Source organism: Schistocerca serialis, chromosome 6 (genome assembly GCF_023864345.2).
Source record: "Schistocerca serialis cubense isolate TAMUIC-IGC-003099 chromosome 6, iqSchSeri2.2, whole genome shotgun sequence".
Lineage (NCBI taxonomy): Eukaryota > Metazoa > Arthropoda > Insecta > Orthoptera > Acrididae > Schistocerca > Schistocerca serialis.
This window is the reverse complement of record NC_064643.1, coordinates 162,214,347-162,232,054: the sequence shown is the minus strand read 5'-3', so window position 1 is coordinate 162,232,054 and position 17,708 is coordinate 162,214,347. Positions and strand designations below refer to the sequence as shown.

At 43.1% G+C, this 17,708-nt stretch overlaps 1 protein-coding gene across 1 annotated transcript in view; it reads left to right on the top strand.

The window, feature by feature from the left end:
• LOC126485130 (venom dipeptidyl peptidase 4-like) overlaps positions 1–17,708 on the top strand; it is a 293,595-nt gene that overhangs the window by 163,073 nt on the left and 112,814 nt on the right. The window contains exon 9 of the mRNA XM_050108774.1: positions 15,578–15,713. Coding sequence (XP_049964731.1) covers positions 15,578–15,713 — 136 coding nt within the window. The remainder of the gene's footprint in view (positions 1–15,577; positions 15,714–17,708) is intronic.

Genomic DNA, 17,708 nt, shown 5'->3' with positions numbered 1-17,708 from the left:
CATTCTGAAAGCTTCAACTGTCTTTAGATTTTTTATAGTATACAATCTCCTATCATGATTCTTGAATAATGCATTTGCGGAGATTAAATTACGGTCAGTGCAACATGCTATTGGGCGGTGTCCTCTTTCATTCCTTTCTCCCAGTCCATGTTCTCCTACTATTTTCCCTTATCTTCTTTTTCCAGCTACTGAATTTCAGGTACTCATCGCAATTAATTTTTTCTCTCTGTGAACTACTCGTACCTAAATATCTCATCATGCATTCTTTCTGTCTTTCGTCTGCAGAGCTAGTTGGCATTATAAGCTTGTACTACTGTGATGTGTCTGGGTTAGTTTCTATTTGGCCTTGATAATGCGTTGACTATGCTGTTCATAGTAGCTTAACTATATTCTAATTTTCTTCTTTGTTGGTAGACCAACTCCTGCATTTCCCACTGTTTGTGTTTATAACCGTGTACTGACCTGACAAGAAGACATATTGTCATACATCAAGGTACTATTTGGCGCACACTTCAAACTATTGCAGCTTGTCGGCGCTGCAGTCAGTGAAAAATTCACGATGATGGTAGCGGGAAATTAGGAAATGCAAGATGGCCACAGTGCAAGAAAGTTGTGATGAAGAATTTGAAAATGTAAATGGCGCCTGTGGGAAAATAAGAAATGCAGCGTGTTTGTGGTGAGAAATTGAAAAAGCCAATGATGGCGAAAGCAGCCAAGTTATGCTTTGTACCTCCTCTCTGCCCCCCTCCCCAAACACCCCTAATAAATCTCAGCGCCATTTTTACGCTGTCCAGGTGCCTGCTACATGTTACACTGAGTTCGAAGATATGTAGTATTTCCGAAAAGGTTACCCAAGCTTCACTTGAATTGGTATTATATTCAAAATTATTAACACCTAATGGCGTTAAGGGGCGTAGGACGTTAAACGGGCCGACTTGGAGCAGAAAAGGCACCACAGAACTTTTGAATTTCCACTGTCTATACTTTTACAAATAAATTTATAAAACTTAGTCAGCATGACCAGGAAGGATTCAGGATTCACACTCATAACAGTAGAAGCTCAAAAACACAACGAAATTAATTTTTTCTACATGTCAAATCTGGTCATTTTTTTCACTTACTAATGGCTGCATGTGTTGCTATAGGTACCCTTTACTTCAATAAGTAAGAGAGATTCTTCGATGAATTTTGCACAGTATACAAACTATACTTACAGGTGTATGAAATTCTAGAATTTATTTAATTTATGAAAAAATGATGAGCTGTTACATTTTATACTTCATGTTTAGAAAAAACTCAAATTTTATAGTCAATTATCTCAATTTTTACCAAAGTTTCTAATATATTTGGCAAATTCTAGAGTTCTGCAATAAGGAGTTTATCTTTAATATGCAGTGCAAAATTCATCAAAGAATCTCTCTTCCTTATGAAGAAAAGTGTACCTAGAGCAACAAATGCAGCCAATAGTAAGTGGAAAAAATGATCAAATTTGACATGTCAGAAAATTATTTTGTTATTTTTTTGAACTTCTACTGCTATGAGTCTGAATCCTGAATCCTGCCTGGTCATGCCGACAAAGTCTTATGAATTTATTTGCGAAAGTGTAGACAGTGGAAATTGAAATGCCCTGTGGTGTCTCTCCTGGTCCAAGTTGGCCCATTTGACATCCTATCCCCGTTAAGTTCAAACATAATTTCACTTTGAAATTGCGTACATTGGCGCCATCACAAAGACACACACACACACACACACACACACACACACACACACACACACACACGCACACACTACAAAATTTTCCGCTTTTATAAATACTGTATTGTGTCGTCTTTAAATTTCATCTCATACAAGCGCAAACAACACAAAAAAAATGAATGCAGTGTTTCCACATCTGTCTCATCATCGTTATAAGCAGTACATTTTATCTGTCTGTAGAGCTTACTTTAACGAAGCGCTAACATTGTAATATATTACAGAAGGAATGATAGAAACACCAAAGAAAAGTACGAGAGATACAAATTGTACTATATTTTTTCTTTACATTTTCACACAATAAATCACAGAAAACGTGGATTTACGATCACAGACAGTGTAAACATACAAGTTTAATCATCACCTTCAACACTTTTTCCAGCAACATTTATTGTAAACAGGACGTTGTCACAATCTGAGTAAGAATTTGAGACAACTCCATTAAACAGACTAGTTTTGATTACTGTGGTTGCCATAATAAAATCAAAATGAGATCAAAATCTTTAACGCACTCCATGTTAAGCAAGTGTGCTATTTCCTGACTCACGTCTGAAACAGCATTTACATGTCAACCAAATCGAATGCAAATCACGTACATTGTGCCACTGTTGAGAAACTCTGGTTCCCCAGCACTGATGGTACAGAATCTAGACGGCAGATATATTTTGCACTCTTTCAGATAAAGCAGCACTGTCGCTCCAAATCTGATGTTGACTGCTTTCGAAGATAGCAAGAAAACTGATCGCCCCGTCAATTTCTTCGGACTATTCCAATCGTGAATGTCAAGTGCTTCTTCATTCTCTTTCTCTCATGGTTACAGACAATCCACAAACGAAATTACCTGACACATTGTCGTTGTTGTCATGTTACAGCAAATCAACAACAAGCTGCACTTCCATGTTACAGCAGAAGTTGCAACATTGTAAAATTAATATGGGGTGTGTCCACCCTTTGCCTTTATAATAGATTGACGTCTGTTGAGAAGATTTTCAATGATGTATGTGAATATCTATGGAGGAATGACAGCCCATACTTCTTCAAGAGCCGAAGCAGATAAGGTAGTGATGTTCACTGCTGAGGCATGTAGCGAAGTAGTTGTTCTACCTCATCCAAAAGTCCATTTCAGGAATGTTATTATACATAGACCGTTGTCTCATAGATGATGCTTTACGGTAAGATGCACTGTCAAGCTGACACAAACGGTGATGGTCATGCGAGAAACAGCTGGTCCTCTTTGTTCATGATATACAACAGACTCTAGATACCGGCTCCCAGGTTGATGCCGTGTTTATAGACTTTCGAAAGGCGTTCGACTCAGTTCCGCACTGTCGCTTGCTCCAAAAAGTGCGCGCTTACGGTCTATCCGATGAAATATGCGGTTGGATAGAAAGTTTTCTAACAGAGAGGGAGCAGGATGTCATCCTGAACGGGGTTACTTCAGCAGTGCGCGCTTACGGTCTATCCGATGAAATATGCGGTTGGATAGAAAGTTTTCTAACAGAGAGGGAGCAGGATGTCATCCTGAACGGGGTTACTTCAGCAGAAGCAAGCGTAACTTCAGGTGTGCTCCAGGGCAGCATAATAGGTCCGCTGATTTTTACGATTTACATAAACGATCTGGTTGATGGTATTGACAGCGGCATTAGAATGTTTGCCGATGATGCAGTAGTCTACAGGAAAGTAGTATTACACGAAAGTTGTGAACAAATCAACGATGATTTGCAGAAAATAAATGCGTGGTGTAATGAGTTGCAGTTATCTCTCAATATTAGTAAGTGTAACCTACTGCGTATAACAAGGCGAAAATCCCCATTAATGTACGAGTACAAAATAAATGCCCAGTCTTTGGAAGGGGTAACATCCGTCAAGTATCTGGGTGTGACCATTCGAAATGATCTCAAATGAGATGATCAGATTGCACAAGTAACGGGCAAGGCGAACTCTAGATTGCGGTTTATTGGTAGAATCCTGAAGCGATGCAATCCTTCAACAAAGGAAATTGCTTACAATTCGTTAGTTAGTCCAGTCTTAGAGTGCTGTTCGTCTGTATGGGACCCTTACCAGTTGGGTCTGATTCATGAGATTGAGAAGGTCCGAAGAAGAGCGGCAAGATTCGTGACTGGTACATTTAGCCATCGCGAGAGCGTTACAAATCTCATAGAAAATTTGAAGAGGGACACACTTGCAGATAGGCGACGCGCTAAACAGAAGGGACTGCTCACTAAATTTCGAAATCCGATCTTCGCCGAGGATGTAGAGCGTATATTATTACCACCGTTGGCTAGCGGAGTATACAGGGTCGTCCATTGATCATGACCGGGCCAAATATCTCACGAAATAAGCGTCAAACGAAAAAAAAAAAAAACTACACAGAACGAAACTTGTCTAGCTTGAAGGGGGAAACCAGATGGTGCTATGGTTGGTTCGCTAGATGGCGCTGCCATAGGTCAAACGGATATCAACTGCGTTTTTTAAAAATAGGAACCCCCATTTTTATTACATATTCGTGTATTACGTAAAGAAATATGAATGTTTTAGTTGGACCACTTTTTTTGCTTTGTAATAGTCACAAACACATGGCTCACAATTTTATACGAGCAGTTGGTAACAGGTAGGTTTTTTAAATTAAAATATGGAACGTAGGTACGTTTGGACATTTTATTTCGGTTGTTCTAATGTTATACATGTACCTTTGTGATCTTATCATTTCTGAGAGTGCATGCTGTTACGCGTGATTACCTGTAAATACCACATTAATGCAATAAATGCTGAAAATAATGTCCGTCAACCTCAGTGCATTTGGCAATACGTGTAACGACATTCCTCTCAACAGCGAGTAGTTCGCCTTCCGTCATGTTCGCACATGCATTGACAGTGCGCTGACGCATGTTGTCAGGCACTGTCGGTGGATCGCGATAGCAAATATCCTTCAACTTGACCCACAGAAAGAAATCCGGGGACGTCAGAATCGGTGAAAGTGCGGGCCATTCCACCTGTCATGAAATATGCTGTTCAATACTGCTTTAACCGCACGCGAGCTATGTGCCGGACATCCAACTAGTTTGAAGTACATCGCCATTCTGTCATGAAGTGAAAAATCATGTAGTAACATCGGTAAAACTTCGGTAAAACATTGCCATCGATAAAATGGGAGCCTATTATCCTTCCTCCCATAATGCCGCCAAGGTTGCTGATGTTCCACTTGTCGCAGCCATCGTGGATTTTCCGTTGCCCAATAGTGCATATTATGCCGGTTTACGTTACCGCTGTTGGTGAATGACGCTTCGCCGCTAATTAGAACGCGTGCATAAAATATGACATCGTCCCGTAATTTCTCTTGTTCCCAGTGGCAGAACTGTACACGACGTTAAAATTCGTCGCCATGAAATTCCTGGTGCATAGAAATATGGTACGGGTGCAATCGATGTCGATGTAGCATTCTCAACACCGACGTTTTTGAGATTGGCGATTCTCGCGCAATTTGTCTGCTACTGATGTGCGGATTAGCCGCGACAGCAGCTAAAACACCTACTTGGGCATCATCATTTGTTGCAGGTCGTGGTTGACGTTTCACATGTGGCTGAACATTTTGTGTTTCCTTAAATAACGTAACTTTCCGGCGAACGGTCCGGACACTTGGATGATGTCGTCCAGGATACCGAGCAGCATACATTGCACACGCCCGCTGGGCATTTTGATCACAATAGCCATACATCAACACGATATCGACCTGTCGCAATTGGTAAATGGTCCATTTTAACACGGGTAATGTACCAGGAAGCAAATACTGTCCGCACTGGCGGAATGTTACGTGATATCATGTACTTATTCGTTTGTGACTATTACAGCGCCATCTGTCACAAAGCGAAAAAAGTGGGCCAACTAAAACATTCATATTTCTTTACGTACAACACGAATATGTAATAAAAAATGGGGGTTCTTATTTTAAAAAACGCAGTTGATATCCGTTTGACCTATGGCAGCGCCATCTAGCGGGCCAACCATAGCGCAATTTTTTCCCCCTTCAAGCTAGACGAGTTTCTTTCTTTGTAGTTTTTTCGTTTGATGCTTATTTCGTGAGATATTTGGTCCGGTCACTATCAATGGACCACACTGTATGTAGATGTAGATGTAGAAACTGCCCGTTTAGTGCACGTAGTACACATTGCTGATAAATGTCTTCATGCCTTTCCACATTTAACGTTTCCATAAAAGCAATGGGCGAAACACACCCTAATCCCACCCCCACCGTCCTACCTTACCCCCACAGGCCGTTCTCCTCCTCCGTGAATCCCGTCGTCTCTACCGTGCCTTCCTCCGCACGCGTGACCCGAACACACTCCGACGCCACCGGCAACTCCACCGACACGTTCGTAATTTGCTCGCGGCTAAGAAACGCCGGGACTGGCGACAGACATGCACCCGTTTAAATGCAACCCTACCAATCAACTCGTCCAAGTTCTGGTCGGCCTTCCGTCGCCTTACCGGAACTAAACCCTCCCCCTACTATCCTCTTCTCCACGATGATCACCCCTTCCCTGACACCCTTAGTAAGGCCAATCACTTCGCCTCCTACCTCTCCGATGTCTTCTCCATCCCCGACGATCCCCAGTTCGATTACTCCCTCTTCCCGGATATCCGCGATCGAACTGACACCTCTGTCCCTCCCCTCGCTCCTGGTTTCCAATACTTGGACAACATTACACACACGGAACTCAATGCCCCTATCACTACACAGGATCTCATTGTTACACTCCGCACCAAACGCAACACCGCTCCTGGTCACGATCGTGTCACCTACCGTCACCTTCGTGAAGCTCCTGTCTCTTTCCTCTCCACCCTGGCCAGGCTCTACAATGTAGTCCTGTCCACCGGTTACTACCCCGACCTGTGGAAAACCTCCCGTATCCTCATGTTCCTTAAACCTGGCAAACCGCCGTCCGCCGTCTCCTCCTACCGTCCCATCAGCCTTACCTCAGTCTTCAGCAAGGTCCTGGAATCTATCCTCACCCGTCGCATCCACCAGCATCTCCGCCAGCACCGCCTCCTTCCCGTCACCCAGTGTGGCTTTCGGCCGTCCTTCTCTTCCGACGACCTTCTCCTTCACCTCACTCATCTCCTTTCCGAACAGCTTAATTCCCGCCGCTCCGCAATCTTCCTCTCCCTGGACCTCGAACGTGCATATGACCGCGTATGGCATTCCGGTCTCCTCTTCAAGCTCCAAACCTTCGCCCTTCCCATTAACTACGTCCGTCTGATCGGCTCCTTTCTCTCCCGCCGTCCTTCCTATGTCACCATCCATAACACCGATTCCTACACCTTCTTCCCCTCCGCCGGTGTGCCCCAAGGCTCCGTCCTCTCCCCCCTTCTGTACCTGTTGTACACGGCGGACATGCCGCCGCCGTCACCCCCCGTCCACCTTCTCCAGTTTGCCGATGACACCGCCTTCCTTGCCCTTGCCCCCACCCTACAGCGCTCCCAACGCCTTCTCCAATCCCATCTTGACCGGTTCACCGCTTGGTGCAACCAGTGGTTGCTCAAGGTCAATCCTTCCAAAACCCAGGCGATCATTGTAGGCAAAACCACCCCTTCCTTCCGCCTCCTTGATTTCTATCTCACCGTCTCTGGCCGTCCCATCGCCCTCACTCCCACCCTTAAGTACCTTGGCGTCACCCTCGATCGTCGCCTCTCCTGGACTCCCCATCTCCAGACAATCCAAGCCAAGGCACGTTCCCGCCTCCGTCTCCTCAAGCTCCTTTCCGGCCGTACGTGGGGTCTGGACCCCTCCACCATCCTCCACACCTATAAATCCCTCATCCGCCCTATCCTTTGTTATGCCCATCCAGCATGGATCTCCGCTCCCCCTACCTTTTATAAATTCCTCCAAATCCTTGAACGCCATGCTCTCCGCCTCGCCTATCGCATCCGTCTCCCCTCCCCCACGCGGATCCTCTACGATCTCATCCCCTTCCCCCACCTCCTCCTTTTCCTTGAAAGGATACGGATCCTGTACACCTCCCGCAAACTCGATCCTCCTCACCCGCTCGTCTCCCCGATCCTCTCCCACCCCCGCCCGCTGCCGCGCCTGTATTCGCACGTCCCACCCGGTCTCCACCTCTCCACCCTCCTTACCCTCTCCCAAGGTGGCTTCCGCCAGCTCCCCCTCCCTGATGATGCCCTCCTCCCTTCCATCTACCCCTCCTACCAACTTTGATCCTCCCACCCTCCTCCTGTACTTACTCCTCCGTGCACCCTCCCTCCCTCCTCTCCCTTTTCCCTCCCTCCTCCTTTTCTCCCCCCCTCCTCCCCCGGGCCTCCCCTCCCCTGTTCCTCTCCTCCTGCCCCCGACTCCTCAGCCATTGGCATCCTTTTTCTCCCCTCTCCCCCACCTCCCCCTTCTACCCCTCTTGGCAGGTCCCCGGACTCGCACACGTTACGTGGACATTCGCGCGCCGGAGGTCGCCGCCATCAGTGTTTTGTGTGTTTAGTGTTTAGTGTTTAGTGTTCACCGTCCCCTCCATCGTTCACCAGTGCCATCATCATCTTCAGTGGTTGTGCGTCGTCTCATCAGCTAGCAGTGTGGATTATCGACGAGTGTGAACGGCTCCGTGATTGTCTCTGTGTGTCTCCTGTTTTATTGCCCACCGCTCTGTGACTTATGTGTCTTCTCACTGTTTTTGCTGCTTGTGTCTTCTATGGCTGAAGAGCAGCGTAGTGTGCTGCTGACAGCCTGCCTGTTGTACAGGTTTTAAAATAACAATAAAGTAAAAAAAAACACACCCTAATCATGGAAAACACTCTCATACCGTAACATGATCAACACCTTCTCTTCCTGCTCCATACTTCACTGATGGCAGGTAATGTACACCACACCAAATCATTCATATCCAGCCATCCACTATCCAGTGGAATCGATCTTTACACAACCTCTGCCATCACTTATAGCAGTGAATACAGAAGCGGATGACATATGAGGTGGTGGTCGACCATTGCAAACGATGATTTTGACTCACTACTCATCGTAATTGTACTAGTTGGACTGCTGGTACCACTTTGGAACTCGTAAGTGATTCCTTCCAACAGCTTCATGTAACGTTTTGCTACCAGCCTCCACAGTGCTCAACGTTCCGTGTCTGTCAGCACAGCTGGCCGAAGTGGCCGTGCGGTTAAAGGCGCTGCAGTCTGGAACCGCAAGACCGCTACGGTCGCAGGTTCGAATCCTGCCTCGGGCATGGATGTTTGTGATGTCCTTAGGTTAGTTAGGTTTAACTAGTTCTAAGTTCTAGGGGACTAATAACCTCAGCAGTTGAGTCCCATAGTGCTCAGAGCCATTTGAACCATTCTGTCAGCACATGACATGTACCTCGTCCTGGTTTAACTGTGGTTGAACCTTCGCGTTGCCACTTCACATCGCGAAGACTCGACTTGGGTAGCTCTAGAAGGGTTGAAATGTCCTTGATACTCAGGCGACATCCAGTGACTAGTCAACATTCGAATCACTGAACTCTCCTGACTGCGCCATTCTGCTGTTACTGTTTCTCTACCAACAACCAAATACTCACCCTCCAGCTTTCTTTTTATACAGCACGGTCGGCCACGAAATTTAACTGACTCAGTGCGCCAGAAAGTCTTTTAAAATGCACCCCATTCACACAAACGTCAAAGTTTCTCTGGTAAATAGTTTTACGTTGACACTGGCACACTCTTGCGGCACGCACTAGTGTTGTTCTTGTTTTTTTGTGTTTCTGCGATATATTGCGATTTAAGGTAATACATTTTTTGTATCAAATAAACATCGATGTTTTTGGAACTGTTTCTATGCACCCTCTGCATTAGCTTTCTGTAACATAAAGTGTAATGCATACAGCAGAATAGCTCCGCATCTGACTCGAGTGAAGGTAGGGGTGGATGAGAGGTGGCTGTCAGTGTCTTAATGAGCAGCAGCTGAGCGAGATAAGATCGTATTATCAGATCTTGCGACATTTACTCGTTTGCTGATTAGAATTATACAACTAAGTTATTTGCCCTGCGAAATTGTAATTTTTGCCAGCCATTGTATCTGTGCACCGCAGGTGGGAATATATGACACCTAATCATGAGCACCCTTGAATCTGAATGTTTGTTTCCTATTGCTTAAAATGGAGAAGTGAAATAAGAAAGCAATGGTATAACATTTGAGTGTGAGATTGCGTTACAGTTTCTTTGACTATAGGTAGCTTGAGGGTACACATGCCTTCGACATCTTGTTCCTTGGAAGTGTGGAATAGAAACATGATGCATATATTGCAATACAGGATTTATCCCAGTTTTGTATGATGGAACACTCATGGAAATTGGTGGAAAGGTGTTAAGTAAGCGTTTCAGTGGGGATATTAAATTCTGGGGAACTCCCTCCCTCATCAGTTGCTGATTCAGTAGGAAAGTTCAGAACTATTTGGAAGTATTCAGAGTCATTCATTGTGTTAGAGAAGCGGAGCTTTCACTCGAGTCAAGATACTGATATCATACCATCACAACTGTCAACATCATTCAACAATTTTCTTGCAGTGACATGTCTGCAGCCAAAAAACATTAAGTCCTGCACATAAATATTTCATTTAACAATCTTATATCGTTCACGTTTTGATTACTAACTGTAACTCAAGCATGCGTTTTTCACATTTGCTCTTGCAGTTTCTGGAATCAGCTGGAGAGAGCATACATGCACATCTCAGCACAGACTCCATGATGTCGCACGCACGAGTCCCCATTCCCACCTCTCCCCTGCACTCCTTGCAGGTGGTGTTGGGATACTATTGTAGATCCAGTAGCTGACATTCACTGTCAGATTATGTCATATACACTATCACTATGTGTTTGAAGTATGGGGCAATTTGTACAATTTTATTTTATGCTAATTCATAACATGGTTGCATATGGGCCAACTGAATACAGTTTCATGTAACATGATGAAGTATGGTGCATGTTGTTACAATTTAATAGAACAATAGCGATGTACAGGGTAATTTGTTACAATTTCGCTGTAACATAGAGATATATGGAGCAATTCCTTACAATTTTTCTATAACACTTCGATGTATGGAAGGATATGGTACAATTTTGCCGTACAACATGAGATAACTTGTTACAATTTTGCTCTAAGATGATGTATTTGTAACAATTTTGCTGTAAATTAGTTATGTATGGTGGAAATTCCTTAAAATTTTGCTGACCATAGTGATGTATAGTTGCACATTCTTGCAATTTTGTTCTAATAGGGTGATTATGGCAATTCATTGCAATGTTGCTATAACAGTGATGATGCTTAGGGTAATTCGTTACTATTCTGCTGTAAAACGAAGATGAACAAGGAAATTTGTTTCAGTGTCGTGTACAAATGTTGACATGTTGGAGAATTTGTTACAATTTTATTGTGGCAATATGTTAAAATTTTGCTATAATATGTTAATGTACGCAGCAATTTGTTTTGGTTCTCCTCTAATATATCGATTTATGCAGCAATTTGCTGTAATTTTGCTAGACCATGATGATGTATGGGACAATTTGTTTCAATTCCCTACATAAGAGCGATGTATGGGACACTTTGTTACAGTTTTACTATAACATGGCAATGTATGAGGCAGTTTGTTAAGGTTTCATGTAACTGTGTTGATGTATGATACAATTTGTTATAAATTTGGTGTAAAATGGCGATGCATAGGGCGAAATGTCATGCAGTTTTTATGGTGTGGCAACATGAGTTAACATTATCAGTAGAAGAAGACAGACATTTTATATTTGCAAGATGAAGATTTTTATCTAAGTGTGGGAGCCACTATAGTGTTTGCTTGACTTTGATATTGGTTTTATCCATACTAAGACGAGTTTTGGGAAATATTACAGACAGTTTAGCTGTGGGAATAACATTGTTTACTCTGGTACTATGATCAAAGTATTCTTGTTGACAACTGCAATTTGATGTGGAAGCTGATCAGTAGCAGTACCATGTCTATTATGTAATATCATATAATAAATTTTTTCAGTTCCTGAGATCATCAGGGGTCCTCGCCTATTGCTTATGGTTGGAGGACCTGGAAATTTCAATTGAGTAATTTATTTTAATGGTTGCTGATTGCTAGAGTTTGATTTGATAAAATAATACATATTCAAACAATGTGTAAAATTTACTCAGGACACACAAACTTTAATGTCATAAAACAACCTGAGAATGAATTTACATAATTAAGATAGAAAACTGATAAGAAAATGAAAGGTTGTCAGCGTCACCACCAGCATGATGCTGGACAGTAATGGTTGAGATGATGCCCAGACACATAAAAAACATGAATTATACTTTAAACTGTGATTGCAAAACTTTGAAATTTCACGAAAAAAAATTTGAATTCAAACAGAGCATACAACAGATCAACGAATAAAGGAAGAATCAGAAAGAAACATCACTAGGATCCAATGAGTTAACTTGATAGCAAAACGAACATGAGTCTTACGAGAAAAGTCCATTTTGAAGCAAGTGTTAGATTTCAGAGAAACTTGCATACAAGTGCATGAAATGCGTAGATCAAGTTAGGAAGTCTAAGAAACAAAAAGCAGGAAAGAACTCTTCTTCCATCAACATATCGCGATTCCCAAACTTGGGAGAGCGCATTGGAAATGCGGTCTTATTATGACTGCCATTGAGGTGGTTGCTGACAAGTTGGGGTGCGCCGAACTACGTCCGCTGTCAACTATTGCTGGGCTGAGTTGATGTTTCAAATCGTGGATCTCACCATTCTCCTGACTACTCGCTGCGGTTGTGCGTAAGTGCAGAGTGAAACGTTGAAGACTTAGCAGAGGTCCGAAGTCAAGAAAAACACGTACAAGCACAGAGTCCAGAGTGACATCACCAAGTAGAAGTTCAAATCGGAATACCCATATGAATCCTAATATGACTATGAATGCCTCTCTCAAATTTTGGTAGCCTTCCTTCAGACCTCGGAAAGGCACCCCAACAGTATTTTCAAGCCAATCCCAGGAAGGGCCTAAGTGCTCTTCCAGTCAGTGATGTGGAAGTTCGTTCCCATACTCCCATTATAAAGTTAAAGATGTATCCCCCAATCAGATACGTGTATAAAGAAATGGGACACGAGTGTCGTGCTGTTCCCACATACAGACTTGTGTGTCGGAAGTTCTGGAAACTTTATTGGGCTTCACACTGTGTTCAAGAAAAAATTTGGAAATTTGCAGTTGCAAGAGGGGCTGTTTATTTTACTTCAGGGAACACGTCTGGAGATCATACACAATAGAATAACGGCACGTCGGCAGCTGAGAACTCCATCCAAAGGTTACTACCAAGCAGAGTTCTTACCCCATCCACCGGCAGTTTCCTGTTCTGCTATAGAGGACACCAGTCTTCCATTCCGCCGCTCATTTTCTGCGGAGGCTGAGCCAGGTGGATAATCCCTGAAGGGCTTGGCTGACTGTCTGTGCAGTCTGCTAGCATAGGAGCTGACTTATGAGTGCTGGTAGCTCGTCCAAAGCGTGCGAAATCTCCTCCTGTTTCCACTCAAACGAAAAGGAGTTCCCCTGGTCAGATACATTTAATGGGAAATGTTTTTGTTTTTCAGATACCAGACTTTCTTCTCTGGTTGGAACCTAGTCCGTCGTTGTCTTTAGCTATGTTGTGTGTTTACTTTTCGTATTTGGAGCATTACGAAGCTATCATTGCCTGTTACGATAGTGCAGTTCCTGTGTTATTCCGAACTACGATTGAGTGTTCCTCTGTACAATCACGCATCACCAAAAGAACATTGCATCTTAATTCGGAATAAGACAGGCAATGCATTATCGTATTTATCCGCCGACACTGGGCAAGCAACTTTCAATTACAAGGTTCCCCTGTACGGGAGTATACACAGTGGATGTACGAGTATAGGTTGTAGACACGTGGTTGATGGCATACAGAAGTTCGAGTCTGGCCATGAGTTGTGCTTGGATAGCCTAATGGTAAGTGGGGACCACTCGAGAAAAGCGGGAAATTCGGGTTCGAGTCCTGGTCATTGACGTCATTCCACTGCACAGCTGGTGGTTGTTCACATTCGCAACTGCGAATACATTTCATGCATTGGATATTAATTAAACATCTCATCAAAACACGCCATTTTATGACGGTATGTTAAGTAAAAGTGTGTTTAAGTGTTGCAAAATGTAACGTCAGTGGATAAATATGCTATGACAGGTACGTCCCAGATCAAATGTAATAAAAAGGCCTGGTTTTTGTACATATTATATACGATGTGTGTCTTCCTATAGTTTGCACACATTTTGCTGAGGAATTAAACACCGTGGACAATTTTCCATTGATGAACTTTTTTCTAGGCTGACACATCTTGTGAATGTATCTTGATTTTCTTAAACCTATAATGAAATGCAACTTCGGAACTGGGTTTCTGAGGTGTTTACCTTCCCTAAAGCTAAAGCGATCGTCCTCTAAAGGGTGGGCAATTTTATTTTCACGACAATAGAAGTCGAAAAGTTTTTATTACAAACTGAACATATTTTCATATCAGCCATCCAACGTTGCTCTATCCTAGAGTCAAGGACTACATTTTTGAGACGCTGTAGCACGTTAGAAGGCAACCGAAAGCATCACTGATTTGCTTGCAGCTGTTGAAGCAGCTATCAATGAAGATAGACAGTGCGCTGAAACACAAAAACCAAACGTGGTTTATGCTGTGAACATTATAAAATAGTAGAAGAAAAGAATTTTTTTAATCTGATTCAGTTATGCTATTTCAACAGTTGAGCTATCTCAAAAATCAGCTTTAGATATTAAACAACATCTGTTAGAGGTGTGGAAACACACCATTGGCAGTATCAATGCAAAACTACGAAGATGTTCGCTTAAATATTTGAGTTGTGCAGCAACACTGTCAGCATCCGAAAGACTGTTTTCGAAAGCAAGGTATGCTCGCTCTCAACAACGCAAAAGACTGAAGAGGAAACTTCTCTAAAAATGTTAATATTACAGTCTATAGATAAACATTTGTCGGACATGTAATGTTAATTATTGGTGTATTTATTAGTATGTGTGTCATTAGATGTATCTGCAGGTTGATTTTTACGTCGTTCTATAAATTCGTCATTATTCATCGATGTTATCGGGTCGATTATTATCGACTACCGATTTGAAGCAAAATGACGCAGGGTGGACGTACGAAGGAGGATTTAAGAAGCAGACTATCACACGCAAAGACGGCATTCCGTGTAAAAAGGGGGGTACTAGTACCGAACGTAGGACTTAACTTGTGGAAGAAATTTTTGAGAGTGTGCATATGAAGCACAGCATTATACGGAAGTGAATCGTGGACACTGGGAAACCGGAACAGTAGAGAATCGGCGCGTCTTAGGTGTGATGTAGAGAGATGTTAAAAATTATGTGTAAGGCTTAAGACTTATTACAAATCTATAATAACATGCCCCAAATAATGCAACTGTGTGTGATCCTGACAACTCTTACTTGCTAAGACAGTAGTTTGTTAGTAAGAAACCTCATGTCTCACAACAACAAAAACAGTAGAAAATGCCGTAAACTGCTATTGGCAGTCACAAGTGTGCATTCTTTAATGTGATTCTAGAACTGGTCACTAGATTTAAACAACAACCAGGAAACAACGTATGTTCCTTGATACACTGTTCTCCAGGTACAAGACTTTTCTGTACTTGATTTTCGGAGTAAAGTTGGCTTGAAGTTACTTTGTCCTTTTCGTATCTAGAGCGCTGCCTTTCAAGTGATTTTGTTACATCTTGGCTGCACGACGTGGTAAATCTGATTACTGTTTTGTTACAGGGACTATTATATTCAAGAGTCTGCTTGGATGGATGAAAACACTTTAATGGTTTGGTTTTCCAATCGCCTTGAAAACATAACGCAGTTCGTCACCTACAACACCCGCAGCAAGTCGGCACAGATTACTGGGAAAAAGGTAATGTGTTGTGTTCTCACATGTTGATTTAAAATGTCAGTCCACAAATACCAGAGTAAGCTTTATCGCTGTCTTCTTCAAAGCAGACTAACTCAAGAATGATATCTCGTCCCACCACCCTATTAGCCTCACCTCATTGCTTAGCTGGGTCATTGAATCCATCCGGTCCCAACGCATCCTTCTGGTTAACCAATGTGGCTTTCGGTCCACCTCTCTGAGGACCAATTCCTGTAGTTCACTCATTCCTATCCCACCAGCTTAAAAATCCGCAGTTTTTGTGTTGTTTCACCTCCATCAATCATATGACTGTGTGTCGTATTCTAGCCTCCTCTCCAAGCGCCAGATTTGTTCATTTCCAGTTTATGTACACTTCACTGAATACTTCTTACTGCATCATTTATCACTATTGACGAAACCTGTTTCTATATCCCTGATCCTACTGCAGGCCAGCTTTAGGACATTGTCCTCTCTGCTCTCCTTTATATCCTCTATCCTGCCATTGTCACTAAACCACCTCCATTAGAATGCTGAAGACCCTCTTTTGCGAGCGCTCTAGACGACACTCAAAAAGTTTCAACGATCCTTCCAACTCCACCTTAACTATTTTGTCTCCTGGTATCCAACAGATTTTCAGGCTAAACCCTTCCAGAACCCATGCAATAATTATAGGAAGAACCACCCCAACTTCCATCCCTTGTTGCGCTACATATCGCCCCAGTAGAGCGATGCGTAGCCCTACGTCTACCTAGTCGACGAATGATGGCCGTGATCGTTAAACCATGTAATAGTTTAATGTTTAGGAGTTGGAGGCTGTTGGTGTGTTTTTGCTATCCGTTTTGCATGTGATGCCTATATGGATGGACACTACGTGACTTCAAGGGGGGAGAGGGGGGCGATCGATGCATTACCACGAACTCCAGTACGGTCTTACTCCTTGAGTCATTATCTTGGGTTTGGAGTAGCACGGTGTGCCACTGAGTAAAAACACGCACCATGACAATGTGGCCCAACGTCAAGGCAGAACAGAAGAACTCGAATGAAATGTCAAAAATGTCATTCATCTGTCTAATGTCAGAGTTTCACGTATCATATCGTTGCGAGTGAACAGCAAATGTTCCCTGTTCTCCAACTCTGCAGTGTTTGAAATTTAAGGACTTTTGTACATTATGATACAATGCAGGCTATAAAGCTAGTGACGGAAGAAGTAGTTCATATTCCTTTATACAGGGTGTTACAAAAAGGTACGGCCAAACTTTCAGGAAACATTCCTCACACACAAATAAAGAAAAGATGTTACGTGGACATGTGTCCGGAAACGCTTAATTTCCATGTTAGAGTTCATTTTAGTTTCTTCCACCTACGCTCAATGGAGAACGTTATCATGATTTCATACGGGATACTCTACCTGTGCTGCTAGAACATGTGCCTTTACAAGTACGACACAACATGTGGTTCATGCACGATGGAGCTCCTGCACATTTCAGTCGAAGTGTTCGTACGCTTCTCAACAACAGATTCGGTGACCGATGGATTGGTAGAGGCGGACCAATTCCGTGGCCTCCACGCTCTCCTGACCTCAACCCTCTTGACTTTCATTTATGGGGGCATTTGAAAGCTCTTGTCTACGCAACCCTGGTACCAAATGTAGAGACTCTTCGTGCTCGTATTGTGGACGGCTGTGATACAATACGCCATTCTCCAGGGTTGCATCAGCGCATCAGGGATTCGATGCGACGGAGGATGGATGCATGTATCCTCGCTAACGGAGGACATTTTGAACATTTCCTGTAACAAAGTGTTTGACGTCACGCTGGTACGTCCTGTTGCTGTGTGTTTCCATTCCATGATTAATGTGATTCGAAGAGAAATAATAAAATGAGCTCTAACATGGAAAGTAAGCGTTTCCGAACACATGTCCACATAACATATTTTCTTTCTTTGTGTGTGTGGAATATTTCCTGAAAGTTTGGCCGTACTTTTTTGTAACACCCTGTA